Source organism: Salvelinus namaycush, chromosome 39, assembly GCF_016432855.1.
Source record: "Salvelinus namaycush isolate Seneca chromosome 39, SaNama_1.0, whole genome shotgun sequence".
NCBI lineage: Eukaryota > Metazoa > Chordata > Actinopteri > Salmoniformes > Salmonidae > Salvelinus > Salvelinus namaycush.
The window spans coordinates 8,339,582-8,366,602 of record NC_052345.1 but is presented as its reverse complement, the minus strand read 5'-3'; the positions used below and the strand labels follow the sequence as shown (position 1 = coordinate 8,366,602).

At 40.7% G+C, this 27,021-nt stretch overlaps 1 protein-coding gene across 5 annotated transcripts in view; it reads right to left on the bottom strand.

Annotated features, from left to right (window-relative positions):
• Positions 1-728: 728 nt before the first annotated feature.
• Positions 729-27,021, bottom strand: part of LOC120032870 (metal transporter CNNM2-like) — a 70,618-nt gene continuing 44,325 nt past the window's right edge. Inside the window, exons 2-8 of one of the 5 annotated variants that reach the window (XM_038979088.1) lie at positions 12,310-12,453; positions 11,755-11,892; positions 10,163-10,332; positions 7,470-7,623; positions 6,805-6,867; positions 4,892-5,070; positions 729-1,544 (exon numbers count right to left, since the gene is read on the bottom strand). In XM_038979088.1, coding sequence (XP_038835016.1) covers positions 1,290-1,544; positions 4,892-5,070; positions 6,805-6,867; positions 7,470-7,623; positions 10,163-10,332; positions 11,755-11,892; positions 12,310-12,453 — 1,103 coding nt within the window. In that variant the 3' untranslated portion in view covers positions 729-1,289. Of the gene's footprint in view, positions 1,545-4,891; positions 5,071-6,799; positions 6,868-7,469; positions 7,624-10,162; positions 10,333-11,754; positions 11,893-12,309; positions 12,454-27,021 lie in introns of all 5 variants that reach the window. The other 4 variants (XM_038979090.1, XM_038979089.1, XM_038979092.1 and 1 more) reach the window with 4 other exon arrangements.

Genomic DNA, 27,021 nt, shown 5'->3' with positions numbered 1-27,021 from the left:
GAATAGTAAAAATAACAAGATCTGTAATATACATATCTTTAAAAGACCCTCACCTACTCATATACATGGATGTACAGTACCAGTCAAAAGTTCAGACACACCTACTCATTCAAGGGTTTTTATTTATTTTTACTATTTTCTACATTGTAGAATAATAGTGAAGACATCAAAACTATGAAATAATACATATGGAATCATGTAGTAACCCAAAAAAGTGTTAAACAAATCAAAATATATTTGATAAAATAGTAAAAATAAAGATAAACCCTTGAATGAGTAGGTGTGTCCAAACTTTTGACTGGTACTGTATGAGTATATATATATAAATATATGTAGCATGTATTTCAATATCACATATACACACACAAACATCTACATGCCCATGCATGTTTGTGCGCCGGTATATGTCATATCTTCTCCACACATACATATATACACATACATATATTTATATATATATATATATATAATAAATAAATAAATGCACAAAAACATTATTGGTTCATGGTTCCATGGTTTCCTTCAAAGCGGTATTTGGTACAGTCTTTGACGAACCATTTTGTCTGCGTGTGTTTGAGTCCTTCGTTGTAGTAGTACTAGTAGTACTACAGTAGTACTACAGTCCACTGCCAATCCCTGAACAAGAACAGACTGGAAAGTGTGTGTACTTATGTGTAAGTGTTTGTGTGTGGTCAGCGGAATGGGGGGGGGGGGGGGGGGGGGGGGGCATGCACACCGTTGTCCATCTTTCCGAGCTACTGGAATACCAGGGTACCGGGTATTTAAGCGGATGGATTGGCCGAGGACGGTCCAAGCCCACCCTAACAGGGTCTTCTAGAGGTGTGTGATGTGGGTGAGGGCCCAGAGTGCTATCCCTTTAGCCCCCTTCCCCACTACCTCAAAGGGTATTCTGTTCCAGGCTGTGGAATCGGCCAGGGGTGGTGGAGGGTAGAGAGTAGAGGTTCAAGCTGGGGCTCAGTATACACATCTCCATAGCCCCCTTCCCCTCAATTCCTCCAGGGTCTTCCATCCATAATGGGGTGGTGGGTAGGGGTTAGAGGTCCTTCCCCTCAATTCCTCCAGGGTCTTCCAGCCATAAGGGGGTGGTGGGTAGGGGTTAGAGGTCCTTCCCCTCAATTCCTCCAGGGTCTTCCAGCCATAAGGGGGTGGTGGGTAGGGGTTAGAGGTCCTTGGATGTTGGAGGATTAGGCCCAGGCCCTGGCCCAGAGGGTACTAACACCATCCCTCCTCACTCCTCTCACCCTCTGTCCCCACCACCCCAGTGTGGGCTAGATGGGTCCCTCATTGTGCGCAGTGTGGTTGACCCTGTGGGCCAGACAGTTCTGGGGCTGTGTGTTGAGGTTGAGCAGGCCGGCTGTCTCGTGGTGGGCCATAGCTGGCGTCTCCAGCACGCCTCCCCCTCCACCATCGTGGAGCTCAGTGGTCAGAGTCAATTCGATCTTGGTGAACTCACTGTCCATCGACTGGGGCGTCTTATCCATGCGCGACGCCATCAGGGCGTTCTGGTACTGCTGACGGGTCACCTGCGGGAGGATAATACAGTTACATGATATCAGGTTATGTGATATTACAGTATATTAAATAGCATCCCTGGGCATCAGTTGAACTGGCAGATGTGGATATCTACATGATCATGTTGAATGATAGAATAGCTACATTTCCAATAGAACATTCTTTTCCATTTTCTCCTGGTTTCAATCATGTTTCACCAACTGGACACATATATCTCACTAAAGTCACACAGGGTGTGCCTCAAGGCTCCATGCTCTTTTTCATAATCTACATCCTCCCACTTGGACAGATCCTACGCCAGTCAATTCAACCTCAACCTCCACTGTTATACAAGCGACACCCAAATGTGACCCGTTTCAGGAAACTAGGCGTATGTCGCGGGTAACTACTTTACAGGACAGCCATTTGAACACAATCTTTTTTTTATTTATCAAAATGCGTTCTGAAACATGTGAACTTTCACGTGTCTTAATAACAAACTTGTACGCCATCTGTAAAAACGAATACAATTGTGAAATTGCGAGCCTAGTTGGTTTAGCCACAGAAAAAGACAGCAACCTTCCCACTAGCCATGATTGGCTGAGATAATGAGTGGGCTGGACATGCCGGGAGATGAGTTCGGATTGGTATGCCATGTAGCACACTTCTGTCTATTTGAGCTGGTCAGTATGTGTAGGTAATCCTGTCTAATGCTGCTTTAAAAAAACATATTGCATAGTAGAACTGCATAAGTGTTGCTCTCCACTTTCTGGAGGACCGAGTTTTGAAATCAGTGGAATTAGAGTATGATAGCTAAAGAGATGGAGAAAACACCTGTCTCCGGATTACATCTTCAAACTAAGGGCAACCATGGCATCTGTGACGGGGAGAAGCATCCAACCATGACGTATACGGGTAAGATAGTTTAGCTAGCTACATTTTCAGATATTACACATTTCTAATTTTGACAGTTGTTTTCATTTCAAGTTAAAGTGTACTGTTAGCTAGATAGCTAACATTAGCTGGCTGGCTTGCTACCTAACGTTACGTGTATGATCTTATTATTCGTATCTCAGAGCCATTTGCTTGCCTAGTTATAGCCTAATGTTAGCTAGCTAACATTGAACCTGGTTGGTTAGCTACCTGCAGATTCATGCAGGGTAGTAACGTCATGAGTTGGGATTATGGTTCATTGTTTAGCTAGCTAGCTAGCTACATGTCTTAACAAAAGACTCCACTATGCAAATGTCCATTTTAATAGAATGTCACTGCGACAACTGTTAACCCGTTAGCTTGGGTGCTTGACTGCTGTAGTTAGGACAAAACGCTCAGATAAAGAGATTGGTGGAGCTAAAGCTTAAAAGAGTGCTGAATGGGTGTAGACAAAGAAGAGCTCTCCAGTAGGTACCAAAACATTCAAAGGTGATTTTCTCAAAAGTGAATTTACAAGTTTATCAACTTTCAAAGCAAAATTACTTTCCCAAATGCAGCGTATGATATACCATTTTGTAGCTCTGTGTCTGCTTTTATCCAATGTAAAAAACACAATTTCTAATTTTGCTACACAAGACCGAATCAAGGCGGTTGGTCACAAATGTGTGTGTACAGTATGTGCGTGCACACGTGTGTGTAGAAGTGTGTATAGACTCTCATTGAAATACTGCAGGTCCGACAGCCATAACAGAGTAGTCTGGCATGTCTACAATTGAAGTCGGAAGTTTACGTACACTTAGGTTGGAGTCATTAAAACTCGTTTTTCAACCACATCACACATTTCTTGTTAAAAAACTACAGTTTAGGACATCTACTTTGTGCATGACACAAGTAATTTTTCCAACAATTGTTTACAGACAGATTATTTCACATATAATTCACTGTATCACAATTCCAGTGTGTCAGAAGTTTTACATACACTAAGTTGACTGTGCCTTTATGATGTCATGGCTTTAGAAGCTTCTGATAGGCCAATTGACATCATTTGAGTCAATTGGAGGTGTACCTGTGGATGTATTTCAAGGCCTACCTTCAAACTCAGTGCCTCTTTGCTTGACATCATGGGGAAATTAAAATAAATCAGCCAAGACCTCAGAAAAACAATTGTAGACCTCCACAAGTCATCATTGGGAGCAATTTCCAAATGCCTGAAGGTACCACGTTCATCTGTACAAACAATAGTACGCAAGTATAAACACCATGGGACCACACAGCCGTCATACCGCTCAGGAAGGAGACACGTTCTGTCTCCTAGAGTTGAATGTACTTTGGTGCGAAAAGTGCAAATCAATCCCAGAACAACAGCAAAGGACCTTGCTGGAGGAAACAGGTACAAAAGTATCTATATCCACAGTAAAACGAGTCCTATATCGACATAACCTGAAAGGCCACTCAGCAAGGAAGAAGCCACTGCTCCAAAACCGCCATTAAAAAGACAGATTACGGTTTGCAACTGCACATGGGGACAATGTGGGGACAATGGGGACAAATATCGTACTTTTTGGAGAAATGTCCTCTGGTCTGATGAAACAAAAATAGAACTGTTTGGCCAAAATGACCATCTTTATGTTTGGGGGAAAAAGGGGAGGCTTGCAAGCCGAAGAACACCATCCCAACCGTGAAGCACGGGGGTGGCAGCATCATGTTGTGGGGGTGCTTTGCTGCAGGAGGGACTGGTACACTTCACAAAATAGATGGCATCATGAGGATGGGAAATGATGTGGATATATTAAAGCAACATCTCAAGACATCAGTCAGGAAGTTAAAGCTTGGTTGCAAATGGGTCTTCCAAATGGACAATGACCCCAAGCATGCTTCCAAAGTTGTGGCAAAATAGCTTAAGGACAACAAAGTCAAGGTATTGGAGTGGCCATCACAAAGCCCTGACCTCAATCCTATAGAACATTTGTGGGCAGAACTGAAAAGGCGTGTGCGAGCAAGGAGGCCTACAAACCTGACTCAGTTACACCAGCTCTGTCAGGAGCAATGGGCCAAAATTCACCCAACTTATTTTGGGAAGCTTGTGGAAGGCTACCCGAAACATTTGGCCGAAGTTAATCAATTTAAAGGCAATGCTACCAAATACTAATTGAGTGTATGTAAACTTCTGACCCACTGGCAATGTGATGAAAGAAATAAAAGCTGAAAGAAATCATTCTCTCTACTATTACTCTGACATTTCACATTCTTAAAATAAAGTGGCGATCCTATCTGACCCAATACAGGGAATTTTTACTCGGATTAAATGTCAGGAATTGTGAAAAACTGAGTTTAAATGTATTTGGCTAAGCTGTATGTAAACTTCCGACTTCAACTGTATCTGTAGTGTGTGTATATAGTGTAATGTGTGTGTCTGTGTGTGTGTGTATCCTGACTATCCTCTCACCTTGATGTACTGCAGGTCAGACACAGCCCTGACAGAGTAGTCTGGCATGTATATCTGTAGGAAGGCGTTCAGCTGGTTGTTACTGCTCCCCAGCGTGGGTGTGATGGCATCGATGCGGTCACTCCGGTTCAGGGAGTCTGAGTGGTTCAGGCCAAACGGCCGCGGGGGGGACTTGTTCTCTGCACAGGATAGAGAAGAATAGAAGTTTTCGGCTTCTGTTCACAGCAAATACACATGTGGGGTTGGGGTCGATTCCATGTCTATACAAGTCAATTCAGAAAGTAAACCAAATTCCAATATCCAATTCTACATTTTCCTCATTGAAAAGCATTGAAGAGACCTGGAATTTAAATGGAATTGACCCCAGCCCTGATCTGAGAACAGAATAGAGAACAGAATAAAAACAGAACCCACAGGACATGTCACACAGATAGTGTAAATGGGATCCACAATCAGTTCTAGCTGTACTGCTGTACCTAGCTATAGCTGTGTATGATTTATGTTTGTCATCTAGCCTTCATCTACACAACCTGATTGTGCATCATCTATTTACTGAATTCTACACAGAAAGAGAAGCTATTTCTTTAACTGAATGATTAGGTAACATATAGGCCAAGAATCCTTGGTGCAATGTATGGAAATCTAATATATATTTGAAGTCCTCCCATTAGGGGGCTGGGCTTTGCTTCACAGGTTTTTGAGTCGGTGGTCTAGAGTGATGCCCGCTTTTTTCCCACTTCTGAAATTAGAATACTTTCTCTTTATTTTAATTAAACTCAGCTTATGTTTTCCACTTCTTAAAAAGCAGACGAGAGAAAAAGCACACAACAAAGTGGAAAAGACTTGGGCTTCCAGAGGGCTGGGGCGTTAATGCTTACTACTCTGGCTGGAATGTATGTAATCCTGGGTTTGGATGTCTGCATAAAGCAGTGTGGTCCCCAGACCCACGCAGTAGGCCAAGGCCCAGGCATGTGAACCCTGGGAGATTAGTACTCTACTTTCTCGGGGCCAACGGGGGACGGTAGGGGATGGAGGGATGGAGTGGAAGAGGGTGGAGTGGGACAAGGGGGAAAAGAAGGAGGAGGGAATTTAGTAAATATGGCGTGGATCAGAGGCTTGAGCTGTGTGTGTGTGTGTATGTTTTCAGAATGTGTGTGTGTACTTGCAGCTTGTGTGTGTGCGTACTGCAGTCAGCGGCCCTGCGGGGGGCTGTAACTCATAGCCTTGTTTATGGAGTCAGAGGGTTAAGGGGCTAGAGGGGTGGAGCCTGTCTCTAGTGGCGGCTATGCCTCACTCTGGGGGCCTCTACTACACTATTCACTGGCTTGAGTTATGGCACTGGTTACCACACACACACACACACACACACACACACACACACACACACACACACACACACACACACACACACACACACACACACACACACACACACACACACACACAGACAGATAGAGAGGAATGGACGCTTCACATGCACAGTACACAGTAACAGACTTCCTTCAGAATCCAAAACATTAGATAAGTCCTGCCTTGTTAAACGTCCATGCAGAACAACATTAATATGCAAAGCAAACGTAAGGACAGAGTAAGTAGGAAATGCATATTAATACACAAACATGCAACAAACAATGCTCAAAGTATTCTTGCTATGTGGCACAAGAGAATTCCCCTCTCAAAGAATTTAAGCTCATGAGCAACAGGTCCAGAATTCATTACTATGTCCACAACACATCATGCAGTTTTGATACCGGTAAATACCAGGCTTAGGTGAAGTGTACACTCATCCCAATGGGTGATAGACAGATGGAAGAGTTATATTAGATGTGAGGAGAGATGGAGAGATAGAGGGATAGGGGGGATGGACGGACAGACAGACAGACATGCAGACAGGAAAGAAAGGACTACCATACCTGGAGATCCTGCTAGGGACTCAGCCCTACTGACAACGAAGGTACGAGACAGGGAGAGAGGGACTGGCGAGGAGAGACGGACGACAGAGAAGGGAGACACACACGGAAAAATCCATCACCAAAGCCCACAAATGAAATAATTGTATAACGTTACCGTCGTACACCGTGTCCTGAAAAACAACCAACGTGCCATCCAAGCACATTGAAAGAGGGTCTGTGATAAAATATGACAAAATACATCATCTCATAAGCATGTACTCTATGTTCCATAAACCAAACTACAGTGACAACTTTTTGATGGGGAGGGTGTAATTCTGCCCTCTCACCAGCAGGTGTCTCTGAGTTCCTACTAGCGCCTGACTGGAAGTTTGTGAATGAACTGAGAAAATACAGAGGCTGCGTCACAAAAAAATGTGTCATACCTTATTTCAATATGAGTCAATTCACTTGGTTACTGATAAACTGTTTCTTTACAATTTATAAACCAGTCATCCTGGACCTAGCCCGTGTCTCAATAGCTGCCAACGGATGATGGGTAGGAGGGAATTGGGGAAATCTGAAATATACATGGTAGGTCCCTATCCACTACAATGTAGTATTTTTGTAAAGTAGTTTTATATAGGGACGTAGGGTTCCGGACAAAAGTGTTGTGTACTGCAGGGAACATTTATAGGACGTCATTTTCGACACAGCCATTGAGATGTCAGTAAACAAGGAAGTCTTACCTGGAGAGGTGGTGAGAGCCATCATCCCATAGGAGGAGAACGCTCCTGCTTCAAACTTCATCCCTTCCTTCCCTGCCTCCACCTCCACCTTCCCCTGCAGAGGAACACAACACGTTTTCCGTAAGAGTCTGAGGAAGACTCAGATCAGTTGAGAAGTACTGCAGGGTATAGAGGTTTGATCATCAGCTACGGTAAATTCACTGTGTTTTTGTTTTAGCGGCACTATAGTTGAGGCATCGACTGAACCGCGTAACATTTCAGAATTCACACCTCAAACAATGTTCCGACAAATGTCTCTTTCGCAGTGAGATTACTGTCTACTTCATGTTCTTTTAAAGGGCCAGAGCGTTCTGTTTTTCCTGTGTTTTGTATCATGTTGTACAACAGCTGATGAAACTGTGATCAGTGTTATTTCCTGATAGTTACTGGTTGAAAATACATACATCAGCAGGTTTAGCATGGGGGGAGTTTCGGCTTGCCTGGTTACAGCACCAGGGGGTAAATAAGTTAATAGACCAATAACAAAGAGAGTTCAAACCTCTCTGCCAATAACAGCTAGTTTTCTGTTTTCAGGTGGAAAACTATTACAGCATGATACTTAATTGTTACCCAGAAATGTTTTGATATTGATATAAAAACGGACTTTTAAGTCCACAAGGTAAATTTCCTATTTGCATGCTGCAACATTTCAGCCAATCCATCTGTAACACTTTCTCTTAAAGATTAAATACCCAATGCAGATGTGTTTATCTCAATATCAAATCATTTCTTGTTAACAATTAAGTACCTTACTGTGATTGTTTTCAATTAAAATGGTCAAAAAGAAACAAAAGTAGCTTCTTAGCAAAGAGACATTTCTCAAGAATTTAGCTTGGACTGTCTGGGAGTGGTCTGAGTGGGGAGGGGGAAACTGAAAACTAGCTGTTAATTGGCAGAGAGGTTTGGATCTCGCTTTCTTATTGGGCTATTAACTAATTAACCGCCTGATGATGTCACCAGTCAGGTCAAAACTCCATCCTACCAAAACAGGCTGAAAGTTTAGGTGGTCTTTTCAAATAGCGCTTACACTAAAAGGGCATTATCATCATTTTCACAATTTCACAGAATTATTCCAACCTCATAGTGCGGAGATATATATAAAATACAGAAAATGCACTTTTTTGACTGCACTGGGCCTTTAAAACAGGTACTTGCAGCATCACTTCCGACTTGCATCACCCTCATGTTGCCACCATGACTCGAGGGCAAATCTCACTCTTGTTTATAATTCGTGGAAATTCCCCTTGCTTTGTTTATTAGCTGCCAATCCCCTTCCTGGCCTACACTCTTAGGAAAAGGGTTCCAGAAGATTATCTAGCTATCCCCATATGAGAACCCTTTTTGGTTCCAGGTACAAACTATTTTTGGTTTCAGGTAGAACCCTCTGTGGAAAGGGTTTTACATGGAAGTAAAAAGGGTTCTACCTGGAAACAAAAAGGGTTCGTCAAAGGGTTCTTCTATAGGGACAGCCGAAGAACCACCTAGGTTCTAGATAGCACCTTTTTTTCCCTAAAGCCTCTTTTATACCTGGTTCTAACATGCGTCAGTTGTCCTGATCTTGTCAACATTCTGATTGTGCCCACATTTGTCGACAGGTGTAGACAATCAAAAGACGCATTGTGAACTGATTGTGATTAGACCTTCCTGACCACCGGAGGAAGTCAAAGACGCATCTTGTACGGATATCCTTGAAGTGTATAAACGAATCCTGACCACGAAAGCTTAGAAATTTGTCCAACGTCACGGTTGTCCCGTCCTCTAAAAATAGATCGCACTGGCCTGTTGAGGTAGTAATTATGGGCAACGATACCTCGACAATTCCTACAGAATTATCATCATGGACTTCAGTAGAAACTAACTGCCTACTGGAGCGGGAACGGGAACGGGAAAACCCAATGCCCATTTTATTCAGAGCTGGACAAGGTATTGGGCTGTAATGATGAGTATAAAAAGTTAGCTGTTTTCTGTCGATTTATACAGCTCGTGTCGTAAGGGGAGGTTCAAGTCAGGTTGGATCATTTTGCATCGAGGGAGGGACCAGGGAATCTGGTCACAATACGGACTTGGTGGGCAGATAACGGACACATTTTATTACCATGTGTAGACACAACAATTCTCGATCTAGATCGGATGATGACAACTACATGTTAATGCAAGGTGTAACCACAGCTGAAGAGTGTAGTGACCGTCGCCCAATAGCATGGCTCATTTCTGACCTGGCCCAATAGTGTGGCCCATTACTGACCTGGCCCGATAGTGTGGCCCATTACTGACCTGGCCCGATAGTGTGGCCCATTTCTGACCTGGCCCGATAGTGTGGCCCATTTCTGACCTGGCCCGATAGTGTGGCCCATTACTGACCTGGCCCGATAGCGTGGCCCCGCTCTACATTTGTCATTGCTGTCATTGTACAACTACATACAGCATCACAATCACTGCAAGTAAAATATCTGCTATCTGCAAAATCAGTATTTGTGAGTGCAAAAAAGACAAATACAACAGTTAAGTGATTGTAGTGTTGTATCTTCCTGGTTCTGGCCCAATAGCGTGGCCCCGTACTAACCCCTGGCCCAATGGCGTGGCTCGGTACTGACCTGCAGGATGAGTATGAAGTAGTCCACAGGCTTGTTCCTGTGGAAGAGGTAGTGCTCCGGTGCTCTCTTGTTCTTCTCGTCGTACTTCAGCTCCTGGATCACGTTGGGGTGTTTGAGCAGACGCAGCAGGATCTTCTCTGACATCTGCACCGGCCCAAACGACTCCACCTCTGGAGAGGGGGATGGGTGGAGAGAGAGATGGCAAGAGAGAAAGAGAAAGAGAGAAAGAGAGAGAAAGAGAGGGGGGGGAGCGAGAGAGACATAATTTAAGAACAAATTCACCAATATAGTAAGATACAACATTGTACAAGACAATATAATGCAGTGGTAAGACACAAGATACCATATCAACAATAGAATTCCATGTCAAAACACTCTCTTGCGTTTACCATATCACCTCATTATCTTGTTCTCAACTTGCCTACCTGGTTAAATAAAGGTTAAATAAATAAATAAAATATTACCTTATCTACGGTAACGTGTATTGCACACAGGCTCAACCTGATTCTCCCCATACTCTATCATTATTCTCATTGGTCAAGGTAAAAAAGGTTAACCAATCGTGCCCCTGACACCAGAGTGTGGTGATATGTCTGTTGGCAGCTTGCTCCACCACACTACAGTAGGGACTGGCCCCGCTAATAGCCAAAGTTCCTTTAGAGGGGCCAGCGGGGCCACAGCTTTAAGCGATGCTTAGCAGCTCGCTAGGTCAAAGTTCTCACCAAATCCCCTACAAATGCTACATATTTTAATCACCTGTGCTCTACTACTGGTAGCTAGCTGGGACATTCCACGGTGGTTCCGGTTGTACGTTCCATGGGATTTTTCTAATAGTATTTAAAATCTTTTAAACACTTGGCACCACAGCCATATATTGATCTGGATCTAATGTTCTGCTTTGAGCTTTAGCCTGTTTGCTTTAGCCTGCCTGAAGTGCCAGATGGGTGGGGTTTGCACTTTGGGGACTATTCCATTTGACCCATTGCCCTAGGCAAGCTCAATCAAGCACATCTCAATCAAGAATTGCAAACATATGTGAATGCAGGTCTGGCATTCAGACACGTAGCTTTCTGTGAGAACCCCAGCAATCAGCCAAACTGTTGAAAGTGATGTCATCGTGAAAGTAGTGTAACCACATTGTGATATGTGTTCCAAGCTAAATGCTACAGTCTCCCAACCGCTGAGAACATGACACGCAAGCAAATAGTCGGCCATGTTTTCAGACTGAGCCATATAAAGTCTGTGCAGACATCCCATGCCGCGCTCCCCAGAGGCCTAGTGTCTCCTCTCCTCTCAGACAATCACCCACGTGTACATCACAAACACACACACACACACATTCTCGTCTCAAACACACACACACACACACACACACACACACACACACACACACACACACACACACACACACACACACACACACACACACACACACACACACACACACACACACACACACACACACTCACTTGTCGCAAACACACACACAAACACACACTCTCGCCCTCTCCACACACACACACACGATCCACAGTCAGGGTTCTGAGGGCACACTGGGGGAAGTCAAGCAGCAACACAGTGTGCACACTTGCCTGTTGCTAGGTAACGCAGGGTTGCCAGCAGAAGCTGAGGTGATATTTTAACCTTCATTTCACTGTCGTTGGGCTTGAAGGCTGAGAAATCCTGCTTCCGCTCACGGTGGGTGATTTTCTTCTTCGTTTTGTTGTCAGCTGAGGGGAGAAAGAATTGGGAAATGAGATGAAAGGGGAGGAATTGTTTTTAGGAAAAGGGAAAAATTGTAAGCTGACTTTGATAGTGCATTTCCTAGGTACAAGGGTGAATAAACTTTAGTTACTCAAAGGAATTTATTTTCAAGCAAATATATTATTTCCCTATGGACAATGTATGTACAATTTAAAATTTAAAAAATGGGGGAAACAGAGTTGCTGTTGAAACATTACTGGACATAACATAACATTAAAACAATATAAAATGCCTGGAAGCTAAACCTTTGCGGTAGCACGTTAAATTACAGCAGATAATAAAGTGGTACTAGTCTGGTAACAGGTTCAAGTTACTCAAAATGATAACATTGATACCACTTAATTTCAGTAAAATTGCGTGAAGTAAATAGTTTGGGCACCTACTGTACAAGTCTGTCTCGTCCAGGATCTCTGACTTGATGATTTCCTCGATGATGTCCTCCAGGGTGACGATGCCCAGGACCTCGTAGAAGGGGTCCCCCTCACCCTCGTTGTTCACCCTCTGAACTATGGCCAGGTGGGATTTACCTAACACACACACACAGAAGGAGAGACAGAGATAGAGAGAGATAGAGAGAGATAGAGCAAAGGAACACACATTTAAGAGGTTGTAAAGTTGGGGTCATAGTGATAAAGTGCAGCAAGAGCCTCTGTCTCCAACGTTATAAAGGTCAACTTATGAACACTGTAGTCTTTTTGAACACTCAGTGGATAGAGGTCAAGTACTCTCTGTTCATGAAATATATCACCAATTATAAACCGGGTCGTTCGAGGCCTGAATGCTGATTGGCTGAAAGTATGACAATTTTTTTTTTTTTTACGTTGTTAAACAGTTTATAACAGCAATAAGGCATCTCATAAGTGTGTAGTATATGGCCAGTATTCCGCGTACTGTATCCAGGTACTCCGTGTTCCGTAGTGCAAAAGAACAGCCCTTAGCCGTGGTATTTTGGCAACATAACACACCTCCACAGGCCTTATTGCTTAATGATACATTGCATAAAGTAATAAAGCACACATCATACAGTATTTCACATCTGGGATATTTCATCAGGGCATATACAGTGCATTCGGAAAGTATTCAGACCCCTTCATTTTTCCACATTTTGTTATGATACAGCCTTATTATAAAATTGATTCAATATTTTTTTCCCCTCATCAATGTACACCCCGATACCCCATAACGATCAAGTTAAAACAGGTTTTTAGACATTTTTGCTGAAAATTTTAAATAACAAAAATAACTCATTTACATAAGTATTCAGACCCTTTGCTATGAGACTCAAAATTGAGCATCCTGTTTCCATTGATCCTCCTTTAAATGTTTCTACAACTTGATTAGAGTCCACCTATGGTAAATTCAATTGATTGGACATGATTTGGAAAGGCACACACCTGTCTATATAAGGTCCCACAGTTGACAGTTCATGTCAAGAGCAAAAACCAAGCCATGAGGTCGAAGGAATTGTCCATAGAGCTCAGAGACAGGATTGTGTCGAGGCACAGATCTTGGGAAGGGTACCAAAAATGTCCTGCAGCATTGAAGGTTCCCAAGAACACAGTGGCCTCCATCATTCTTAAATGTAAGAAGTTTGGAACCACCAAGACTCTTCCTAGAGCTGGCTGCCCGGCCAAACTGAGTAATCAGGGGAGAAGGGCCTTGGTCAGGGAGGTGACCAAGAACCCGATGGTCACTCTGACAGAGCTCCAGAGTTCCTCTGTGGGGATGGGAGAACCTTCCAGAAGGACAGCCATCTCTGTAGCACTCCACCAATCAGGGCTTAATGGTAGAGTGGCCAGACGGAAGCCACTCCTCAGTAAAAGGCACATGACAGCCCACTTGGAGTTTTCCAAAAGGCACCTAAAGGCTCTCAGAACATGAGAAACAAGATCCTCTGGTCTGATGAAACCAAGATTGAACTCTTTGGCCTGAATGCCAAGCGTCATGTATGGAGGTAACCTGGCGCCATCCCTACGGTGAAGCATGGTGGTGTCAGCATCATGCTGTGGGGATGTTTTTCAGCGGAATGGGACTGGGAGACTAGTCAAGATCGAGGCAAAGATGAACAGAGCAAAGTACAGAAAGCTCCTTGATGAAAACCTGCTCAGACTGGGGCAAAGGTTCACCTTCCAACAGGACAATGACCCTAAGCACACAGCCAAGAGAACACAGGAGTGGCTTCAGGACAAGTCTCTGAATGTCCTTGAGTGGCCCAGCCAGAGCCCGGACTTTAACCCGATCGAACATCTCTGGAAAGACCTGAGAAAAGCTGTGCAGCAACGCTCCCCATCCAACCTGACAAAGTTTGAGAGGATCTGCAGAGAAGAATGAGAGAAACTCCCCAAATACAGGTGTGCCAAGCTTGTAGCATCATACCAAAGAAGACTCGAGGCTTAAATCGCTGCCAAATGTGCTTCAACAAAGTACTGAGAAAAGTGTCTGAATACTTATGCAAATGACAAATAGTAAAAAAAAATATTATATTTTTATTTTACCATAAAATACGTATGAACATACTGGGTATATGCTTTGAGGTTTGCAACTTAATAAAAGCTTGTAGAAAGTAACAGTGAGTAAGTTAGTGACACTAGTAACACAGCAGTAGCAGTAACATAGTAACACTAGTGATACAGTAGTAACAGTAACATAGTAACACTAGTAATACAGTATTAACAGTAACATAGTAACACTAGTAACACAGTAGTAACAGTGAGACAGTAACACTAGTAATACAGTAGTAACAGTAACATAGTAACACTAGTAATACAGTAGTAACAGTAGCATAGTAACGCTAGTAATACAGTATTAACAGTAACATAGTAAGACTAGTAACACAGTAGTAACAGTAACATAGTAAGACTAGTAATACAGTAGTAACAGTGAGATGGTAACACTAGTAATACAGTAGCAACAGTAACATAGTAACACTAGTAAAACTGTAGTAACAGTGAGATGGTAACACTAGTAATACAGTAGTAACAGTAACATAGCAACACTAGTAATACAGTAGTAACAGTAACATAGCAACGCTAGTAATACAGTAATAACAGTAACATAGTAACACTAGTAATACAGCAGTAACAGTAACATAGTAGAACTAGTAACATAGTAGTAACAGTGAGATGGTAACACTAGTAATACAGTAGTAACAGTAACATAGTAACACTAGTAATACAGTAGTAACAGTAACATAGTAACACTAGTAACACAGTAGTAACAGTAACATAGTAACACTAGTAATACAGTAGTAACAGTGAGAAAGTAACACTAGTAATACAGTAGTAACAGTAACATAGTAACACTAGTAATACAGTAGTAACAGCGAGAAAGTAACACCAGTAATACAGTAGTAACAGTAACATAGTAACACTAGTAGCATAGTAGTAACAGTGAGATGGTAACACTAGTAATACAGTAGTAACAGTAACATAGTAACACTAGTAATACAGTATTAACAGTAACATAGTAACACTAGTAACACAGTAGTAACAGTAGCGTAGTAACACAAGTAACACAGCAGTAACAGTGAGATGGTAACACTGGTAATACAGTAGTAACAGTAACATTGTAACACTAGTAATACAGTAGTAACAGTAACATAGTAACACTAGTAATACGGTAGTAACAGTAACATAGTAACACTCGTAATACAGTAGTAACAGTAACATAGTAACACTAGTAATACAGTAGTAACAGTAACATAGTAACACTAGCAATACAGTAGTAACAGTAGCATAGTAACACTAGTAATACAGTAGTAACAGTGAGATGGTAACACTAGTAATACAGTAGTAACAGTGAGATGGTAACACTAGTAATACAGTAGTAACAGTGAGATGGTAACACTAGTAATACAGAAGTAACAGTGAGATAGTAAAACTAGTAATACAGTAGTAACATTAACATAGTAACACTAGTAATACAGTATTAACAGTAACATAGTAACACTAGTAATACAGTAGTAACAGTAACATAGTAACACTAGTAATACAGTAGTAACAGTGAGATGGTAACACTAGTAATACAGTAGTAACAGTGAGATGGTAACACTAGTAATACAGTAGTAACATTGAGATAGTAACGCTAGTAATACAGTAGTAACAGTAACATAGTAACACTAGTAATACAGTAGTAACAGTGAGATGGCAACACTAGTAATACAGTAGTAACAGTAACATAGTAACACTAGTAATACAGTAGTAACAGTGAGATTGTACCACTAGTAATACAGCAGTAACAGTAGCATAGTAACACTAGTAATACAGCAGTAACAGTAGCATAGTAACACTAGTAATACAGTAGTAACAGTAACATAGTAACACTAGTAATACAGTAGTAACAGTAACACAGTAACACTAGTAATACAGTAGTAACAGTGAGACAGTAACACTAGTAATACAGTAGTAACAGTAACAAAGTAACACTAGTAATACAGCAGTAACAGTGAGATGGTAACACTAGTAATACAGTAGTAACAGTGAGATGGTAACACTAGTAATACAGCAGTAACAGTAACATAGTAACACTAGTAATACAGTAGTAACAGTAACATAGTAACACTGGTAATACAGTAGTAACAGTGAGATGGTAACACTAGTAATACAGTAGTAACTGTCTCCTCACCACGTGCTCTCACCACTGGTGTCCCCCAGGGCTCTGTTCTAGGCCCTCTCCTATTCTCGCTATACACCAAGTCACTTGGCTCTGTCATAACCTCACATGGTCTCTCCTATCATTGCTATGCAGACGACACACAATTAATCTTCTCCTTTCCCCCTTCTGATAACCAGGTGGCGAATCGCATCTCTGCATGTCTGGCAGACATATCAGTGTGGATGACGGATCACCACCTCAAGCTGAACCTCGGCAAGACGGAGCTGCTCTTCCTCCCGGGGAAGGACTGCCCGTTCCATGATCTCGCCATCACGGTTGACAACTCCATTGTGTCCTCCTCCCAGAGCGCTAAGAACCTTGGCGTGATCCTGGACAACACCCTGTCGTTCTCAACCAACATCAAGGCGGTGACCCGTTCCTGTAGGTTCATGCTCTACAACATTCGCAGAGTACGACCCTGCCTCACACAGGAAGCGGCGCAGGTCCTAATCCAGGCACTTGTCATCTCCCGTCTGGATTACTGCAACTCGCTGTTGGCTGGGCTCCCTGCCTGTGCCATTAAACCCCTACAACTCATCCAGAACGCCGCAGCCCGTCTGGTGTTCAACCTTCCCAAGTTCTCTCACGTCACCCCGCTCCTCCGCTCTCTCCACTGGCTTCCAGTTGAAGCTCGCATCCGCTACAAGACCATGGTGCTTGCTTACGGAGCTGTGAGGGGAACGGCACCTCCGTACCTTCAGGCTCTGATCAGGCCCTACACCCAAACAAGGGCACTGCGTTCATCCACCTCTGGCCTGCTCGCCTCCCTACCTCTGAGGAAGTACAGTTCCCGCTCAGCCCAGTCAAAACTGTTCGCTGCTCTGGCACCCCAATGGTGGAACAAACTCCCTCACGACGCCAGGACAGCGGAGTCAATCACCACCTTCCGGAGACACCTGAAACCCCACCTCTTTAAGGAATACCTAGGATAGGATAAAGTAATCCTTCTAACCCCCCCCCCCCCCCCCCCCCCCCAGTTAAAAGATTTAGATGCACTATTGTAAAGTGGCTGTTCCACTGGATATCATAAGGTGAATGCACCAATTTGTAAGTCGCTCTGGATAAGAGCGTCTGCTAAATGACTTAAATGTAAATGTAAATGTAATGTAATGTAACAGTGAGATGGTAACACTAGTAATACAGTAGTAACAGTAGCATAGTAACACTAGTAATACAGTAGTAACAGTGAGATGGTAACACTAGTAATACAGTAGTAACATTGAGATAGTAACACTAGTAATACAGTAGTAACAGTAACATAGTAACACTAGTAATACAGTAGTAACAGTGAGATGGTAAAACTAGTAATACAGTAGTAACAGTAACATAGTAACACTAGTAATACAGTAGTAACAGTGAGATGGTAACACTAGTAATACAGCAGTAACAGTAGCATAGTAACACTAGTAATACAGTAGTAACAGTAACATAGTAACACTAGTAATACAGTATTAACAGTAACATAGTAACACTAGTAATACAGTAGTAACAGTAACATAGTAACACTAGTAATACAGTATTAACAGTAACATAGTAACACTAGTAATACAGCAGTAACAGTGAGACGGTAACACTAGTAATACAGTAGTAACAGTGAGATGGTAACACTAGTAATACAGTAGTAACATTGAGATAGTAACACTAGTAATACAGTAGAAACAGTAACATAGTAACACAGTAGTAACATTGAGATAGTAACACTAGTAATACAGTAGTAACAGTAACATAGTAACACTAGTAATACCGTAGTAACAGTGAGATGGTAACACTAGTAATACAGTAGTAACAGTAACATAGTAACACTAGTAATACAGTAGTAACAGTGAGATGGTAACACTAGTAATACAGCAGTAACAGTAACATAGTAACACTAGTAATACAGTGGTAACAGTAACATAGTAACACTGGTAATACAGTAGTAACAGTAACATAGTAGCACTAGTAATACAGTAGTAACAGTAACATAGTAACACTAGTAATACAGTATTAACAGTAACATAGTAACACTAGTAATACAGTATTAACAGTAACATAGTAAGACTAGTAACACAGTAGTAACAGTGAGATGGCAACACTAGTAATACAGTAGTAACAGTAACATAGTCACACTAGTAATACAGTAGTAACAATGAGATGGTAACACTAGTAATACAGTATTAACAGTAACATAGTAACACTAGTAATACAGTATTAACAGAAACATAGTAAGACTAGTAACACAGTAGTAACAGTGAGATGGTAACACTAGTAATACAGTAGTAACAGTGAGATGGTAACACTAGTAATACAGTAGTAACAGTGAGATAGTAACACTAGTAATACAGTAGTAACAGTAACATAGTAACACTAGTAATACAGTATTAACAGTAACATAGTAACACTAGTAATACAGTATAAACAGTAACATAGTAACACTAGTAATACAGTAGTAACAGTAACATAGTAACACTAGTAATACAGTATTAACAGTAACATAGTAACACTAGTAATACAGTAGTAACAGTAACATAGTAACGCTAGTAATACAGTAGTAACAGTAACATAGTAACACTCATAATACAGTAGTAACAGTAACATAGTAACACTAGTAATACAGTAGTAACAGTAACATAGTAACACTCATAATACAGTAGTAACAGTAACATAGTAACACTAGTAATACAGTAGTACCATTGAGATAGTAACACTAGTAATACAGTAGTAACAGTGACATAGTAACACTATTAATACAGTAGTAACAGTAACACAGTAACACTATTAATACAGTATTAACAGTAACATAGTAACACTAGTAACACTGTAGTAACAGTAGCATAGTAACACTAGTAACACAGCAGTAACAGTGAGATGGTAACACTAGTAATACAGTAGTAACAGTAACATGGTAACACTAGTAATACAGTAGTAACAGTAACATAGTAACACTAGTAACACAGCAGTAACAGTAACATAGTAACACTTGTAATACAGTATTAACAGTAACATAGTAACACTAGTAATACAGTAGTAACAGTGAGATGGTAACCCTAGTAATACAGTAGTAACAGTAACATAGTAACACTAGTCATACAGTGGTAACAGTGAGATGGTAACACTAGTAATACAGTAGTAACAGTAACATAGTAACACTAGTAATACAGTAGTAACAGTGAGACAGTAACACTAGTAACACGGTAGTAACAGTGAGATGATAACACAAGTCATACAGTAGTAAGAGTAACATAGTAACACTAGTAATACAGTAGTAACAGTAGCATAGTAACACTAGTAATACAGCAGTAACAGTGAGATGGTAACACTAGTAATACATTAGTAACAGTAACATAGTAATACAGTATTAACAGTGAGATGGTAACACTAGTAATACAGTAGTACCAGTGAGATGGTAATACTAGTAATACAGTAGTAACAGTAACATAGTAACACTAGTAATACAGTATTAACAGTGAGATGGTAACACTAGTAAAACAGTAGTAACAGTAACATAGTAACACTAGTAATACAGTATTAACAGTGAGATGGTAACACTAGTAATACAGTAGTACCAGTGAGATGGTAATACTAGTAATACAGTAGTAACAGTAACATAGTAACACTAGTAATACAGTAGTAACAGTAACATAGTAACACTAGTAAAACAGTAGTAACAGTGAGATGGTAACACTAGTAATACAGTAGTAACAGTAGCATAGTAACACTAGTAATACAGTATTAACAGTAACATAATAACACTAGTAATACAGTATTAACAGTAACATAGTAACACTAGTAATACAGTGGTAACAGTGAGATGGTAACACTAGTAATACAGTAGTAACAGTAACATAGTAACACTAGTAATACAGCAGTAACAGTGAGATGGTAACACTAGTAATACAGTAGTAACAGTGAGATGGTAACACTAGTAATACAGTAGTAACAGTAGCATAGTAACACTAGTAATACAGTAGTAACAGTAACATAGTAACACTAGTAATACAGTAGTAACAGTAACATAGTAACGCTAGTAATACAGTAATAACAGTGGGATGGTAACACTAGTAATACAGTAGTACCAGTGAGATGGTAATACTAGTAATACAGTAGTAACAGTAACATAGTAACACTAGTAATACAGTATTAACAGTAACATAGTAACACTAGTAAAACAGTAGTAACAGTGAGATGGTAACACTAGTAATACAGTAGTAACAGTAGCATAGTAACACTAGTAATACAGTATTAACAGTAACATAGTAACACTAGTAATACAGTATTAACAGTAACATAGTAACACTAGTAATACAGTGGTAACAGTGAGATGGTAACACTAGTAATACAGTAGTAACAGTAACAAAGTAACACTAGTAATACAGTAGTAACAGTGAGATGGTAACACTAGTAATACAGTGGTAACAGTGAGATGGTAATACTAGTAATACAGTAGTAACAGTAACATAGTAACACTAGTAATACAGTGGTAACAGTGAGATGGTAACACTAGTAATACAGTAGTAACAGTGAGATGGTAACACTAGTAATACAGTAGTAACAGTAACATAGTAACACTAGTAATACAGTAGTAACAGTGAGATGGTAACACTAGTAATACAGTAGTAACAGTAGCATAGTAACACTAGTAATACAGTGGTAACAGTGAGATGGTAACACTAGTAATACAGTAGTAACAGTGAGATGGTAACACTAGTAATACAGTAGTAACAGTAGCATAGTAACACTAGTAATACAGTGGTAACAGTGAGATGGTAACACTAGTAATACAGTAGTAACAGTGAGATGGTAACACTAGTAATACAGTAGTAACAGTAGCATAGTAACACTAGTAATACAGTAGTAACAGTGAGATGGTAACACTAGTAATACAGTAGTAACAGTAGCATAGTAACACTAGTAATACAGTAGTAACAGTGAGATGGTAACACTAGTAATACAGTAGTAACAGTAACATAGTAACACTAGTAAAACTGTAGTAACAGTAACATAGTAACACTAGTAATACAGTGGTAACAGTGAGATGGTAACACTAGTAATACAGTAGTAACAGTGAGATGGTAGCACTAGTAATACAGTAGTAACAGTAACATAGTAACACTAGTAATACAGTGGTAACAGTGAGATGGTAACACTAGTAATACAGTAGTAACAGTGAGATGGTAACACTAGTAATACAGTAGTAACAGTAACATAGTAACACTAGTAATACAGTGGTAACAGTGAGATGGTAACACTAGTAATACAGTAGTAACAGTGAGATGGTAATACTAGTAATACAGTAGTAACAGTAACATAGTAACACTAGTAATACAGTGGTAACAGTGAGATGGTAACACTAGTAATACAGTAGTAACAGTGAGATGGTAGCACTAGTAATACAGTAGTAACAGTAACATAGTAACACTAGTAATACAGTGGTAACAGTGAGATGGTAACACTAGTAATACAGTAGTAACAGTAACATAGTAACACTAGTAATACAGTAGTAACAGTAACATAGTAACACTAGTAATACAGTAGTAACAGTGAGATGGTAACACTAGTAATACAGTAGTAACAGTAGCCTACTGTGATGCTGTATCAAAACATGATATCAAGCTCTTGGCCCATAACGTGACTGTATTGATCTGTATCAATCAGTATAAAATAAGAAACAATGTTCTACTGTCTGGCACACAATCATTCCATTGGTCATCTGATGGAAAGAAACCTTAACCCACATCTGCTTTCCCAGGACCCTCTACTACACAGCCACTGTCCTACAAAAAACCCTCCATGCAAAATACTGTCAACTAAAACGCTAAACAAATTCTTTGCCTTTTCTCAGCGAGTGATCATTTAAAAGGAATTTTCCAGAGGAGGCCCGGCCCGGGCTAATATTAGCCCAGAAAATGAAGTTTCCGTTCCCGCCCTCCCGGGCGATATTCTCACTGACCGAAGCCACTACTGTGTGATCAGATTGTCTTGGAGCTTGTGGGGTCGTTTAGATGCAGATAGGGCATAGTTTAAATACTAAGGACTCTCTCTCTCTCTCACTCTGGTCCCTCAATGGGGTAAATGGATCCAGTCAAGTACTTCAGCAACAATCACTCTACACTGTGTTACTCTGAGCACCTGAAGTAGTTGGAAAACAGAACAGCTCCATGTTGATCAGAGGGAAAGCACTCCAAACACACAGGTGTTGCAGGTCGAGTAGAAACCAACCCTGGAATGTGTGTTATCATAGCCCTTTCCTGCAGTCAACTGACCTACTAACCTCAGTGTGGAATGTTATTCATATTTTTCTTCATTATAAAAATGTATAATAAAAATAAAAATGTATACATATAAAAATGTAAAAAAGCAGAAAATATGGTGTTTCTATGTCAAACAGTTTTGTTATATACTGAACAAAAATATAAACTCAACATGTAAAGTGTTGGTCCCATGTTTCATAAAAGATTGCAGAAATGTTCCATACGCACAAAAAGCTGATTTATTTCACATCTTGTGCACAAATTTGTTTACATCCCTGTTGGTGAGTGTTTCTCCTTTAACAAGATAATCCATCCACCTGACAGGTGTGGCATATCAAGAAGCTGATTAAACAGCATGATCATTACACAGGTGCACCTTGTGCTGGGGGAAATAAAAGGCCACTCTAAAATGTGCAGTTTTGCCACACAACACCATGCCACAGATTCCTCAAGTTTTGAGGGAGCGTGCAAATGGCATGCGGACTGCAGGAATGTCCACCAAAGCTGTTGCCAGAGCATTTAATGTTAATTTCTCTACCAAAACGTCGTTTTAGAAAATTTGGCAGTAAGTCTAACCAGCTCATAACCGCAGACCACGTGTAACCACGCTAGCCCAGGACCTCAACATCTGGCTTCTTCACCTGCGGGATCGTCTGATAACAGCCACCCTGACATACCAGCCACCCAGACAGCTGACGAAACGAAGGAGTATTTCTGTCTGTAATAAAGCCCTTTTATGGGGAAAAACTAATTCTGATTGGCCGGACCTGGCTCCCAAGTGGGTGGGCATATGCCCTCCCAGGCCCACCCATGGCTGCGCCCCTGCCCTGAATGTGAAATCCATAGATTAGGGCCTAATGAATTTATTTCAATTGACTGATTTACTTATATAAACTGTAACTCAGAAAAATCGTTGAATGTTGCATTTATATTTTTCTTCAGTATATTTCAGTCTTCTTTGATGTGTATGAAGTGTAATATTGGGATGCAAACTCAAAACGTAATAATTTCAATTCTATATCTGACATGTTACAGGTGTCTTCTGTTTTTAAGCCCATAACCATGTGTGTGAGGTGTATACTTTTGTTTCAAAGTAGATTTGTTTAACCTTTCTAGGCCATGCGTTCCGCTAGCGGAACCCCTGACAACATTCCGCTGAAAAGGCAGCGCGGGAAATTCAATTTTTTTTCTTAAAAAAAAATACAAATGTACCTTTCACACATTAACAAGTCCAATACAGCAAATGAAAGATAAACATCTTGTTAATCTACCCATCGTGTCCGATTTAAAAAATGTTTTACAGCGAAAACACAACATATGACTATGTTAGATCACCGCCAAGTCCAAAAAACACAGAGCCATTTTCCAAGCCAAAGATAGGAGTCACAAAAAGCAGAAAGAGATAAAATTAATCACTAACCTTTGATGATCTTCATCAGATGACACTCATAGGACATCATGTTACACAATACATGTATGTTTTGTTCGATAATGTGCATATTAATATCAAAAATCTTAGTTTACATTGGCGCCATGTTCAGAAATGCCTCCAAAATATCCGGAGAAATTGCAGAGAGCCACATCTAATAACAGAAATACTCATCATACACTTTGATGAAAGATACATGTTTTACATAGAATTAAAGATACACTTGTTCTTAATGCAACCGCTGTGTCAGATTTCAAAAAAACTTTACGGAAAAAGCACACCATGCAATAATCTGAGACGGCGCTCAGATATAAACAACATTTCTCCGCCATGTTGGAGTCAACAGAAATACAAAATTACATCATAAATATTCCCTTACCTTTGATGATCTTCATCAGAATGCACTCCCAGGAATCCTAGTTCCACAATAAATTGTTGTTTTGTTCGATAATGTCCGGTATTTATGTCCAAGTAGCTACTTTTGCTAGCACGTTTAGTACACATGTCCAAACGCTCGCGTAGGTCCTGGCGAACTCGGACGAAAACTTCAAAAAGTTATATTACAGGTCGAATAAACTTGTCAAACTAAGTAGAGAATCAATCTTCAGGATGTTGTTATCATAAATATCCAATAACGTTCCAACCGGAGCATTCCTTTGTGTCTACAGAAGTAATGGAACCAAGGCAATATCATGTGGAATGCGCGTGACCAGGAACTGGCATTCTGCCAGACCACTGACTGAAACAGTTCCCATCCGGCCCCACATCACACTAGAAGCTTTATTCAACGTTCTACAGACTGTTGACATCTAGTGGAAGGCGTAGGAAGTGCAAACAAATTCATATCCTACAGTGTTTTCAATAGGTGATGAGTTGAAAATCGACCAGCCTCAGAATTTCCACTTCCTGTTTGGATGTTTGCCTGCCATATGAGTTCTGTTATACTCACAGACATCATTCAAACAGTTTTAGAAACTTCAGAGTGTTTTCTATCCAATAGTAATAATAATATGCATATATTAGCATCTGGGACAGAGTAGGAGGCAGTTCACTCTGGGCACGCTAGTCATCCAAAGTGAAAATGCTGTCCCTAAAAGGTTTAAGACAATCAAGAAACACTCTGTGTGACCCTGATTTAGCCCACTGCAGTATTAACCGTGCCTTCCCAACACAACACACCAATATAACCCCTGTAAGCCAGATAGATCTAGTTAGGCCAGGTTTAAGATGACAACAGCACTCAAGTAAGCCACACACACAGCACATAGAGGGACAGAGACAGAGACACACACACACAGCACAGAGAGGGACAGAGACAGAGACACACACCCACAGCACGGTGAGGGATAGAGACAGAAACAGAGTGAGAGACACACACACAGCACAGAGAGGGATAGTGACAGAGACAGAGAGAGACACACACAGTACAGAGAGGGACAGAGATAGAGACAGAGAGATACGCACGCACACACACCTATACACCACAGGATGTTGGTGGCACCTTAATTGGGGAGAGCGGGCTTGTGGTAATGACTGGGGCAGAATCAGTGGAATGGTATCAAATACTGTACATCAAACACATGGTTTCCAGGTGTTTGATGCCGTTCCATTCCGTCCTCCCCTCACCAGCCTCCTGTGGTATACACATACACTCCCCTCCATATGTATTTGGACAGTGAAGCTACAATTTAAAATTGTGTATCTGTACACTTGCATTTTGGGATTTGAGATCAAATGTTTCACATGAGGCGACAGTATAGAACGTTCCCTTTTATTTGAGGGTGTGTTCATTCAGTGCGTTCACAAAGTATTCTCACCCCTTATTCCACATGTTGTTGTGTTACAGCCTGAATTCAACATGGGTTCAATAGCTTTTCTTTGTCACCCATCTACACACATTACCCCCATTATGACAAAGTGAAAAAAAATGTTTTTAGAAATCTTTGTATTTTATTGAAAATATCTCATTGACATAAGTATTCACACATGTTAGCAGCATCACCTTTGGCAGCAATTACAGCTGTGAGTCTTTCTGGGTAAGTCTCTAAGAGTTTTCCACACCTGGATTGTGCAACATTTGCCCATTATTCTTTTCAAATTTCTTCAAGCTCTGTCAAATTGTTGTTGATCATTGCTAGACAACCATTTTTAAGTCTTGCCATAGATTTTCAAGCAGATTTAAGTCAAAACTTAGCCACTGTTATTGTCCTGCTGAAAGGTGAATTCATCTTCCAGTGTCTGAAGGAAAGTAGACTGAACCAGATTTTCCTTTAAAATTGTCCCTGTGCTTAGCTCCATTCAGTACATTTTTTATCCTGAAAAACTCCCCAGTCCTTAATGATTACAAGCATACCCATAACATGATCAAAAATCAAATCCAATTTTATTTGTCACATACACATGGTTAGCAGATGTTAATGCGAGTGTAGTGAAATGCTTGTGCTTCTAGTTCCGACCATGCAGTAATATCTAACAAGTAGCCACCACTATTCTTGTAAATATGGAGAGTGGTACTCAATAATGTGTTGTATTGAATTTGCCCCAGACATAACACTTTGTATTTAGGACTAAAAGTGAATTGCTTTGCCACATTTTTGAGTATTACTTTACTTTAGTGCCTTGATGCAAACAGGATGCATGTTTGGAATATTTTTTATTCTTCCTTCTTTTCACTCTGTCAATTAGGTTAATATTGTAGAGTAACTACAATGTTGTTGATCCAACCTCAGTTTTCCCCTATCACAGCCATTAAACTCTGTAACTGTTTTAAAGTCACCATTGGC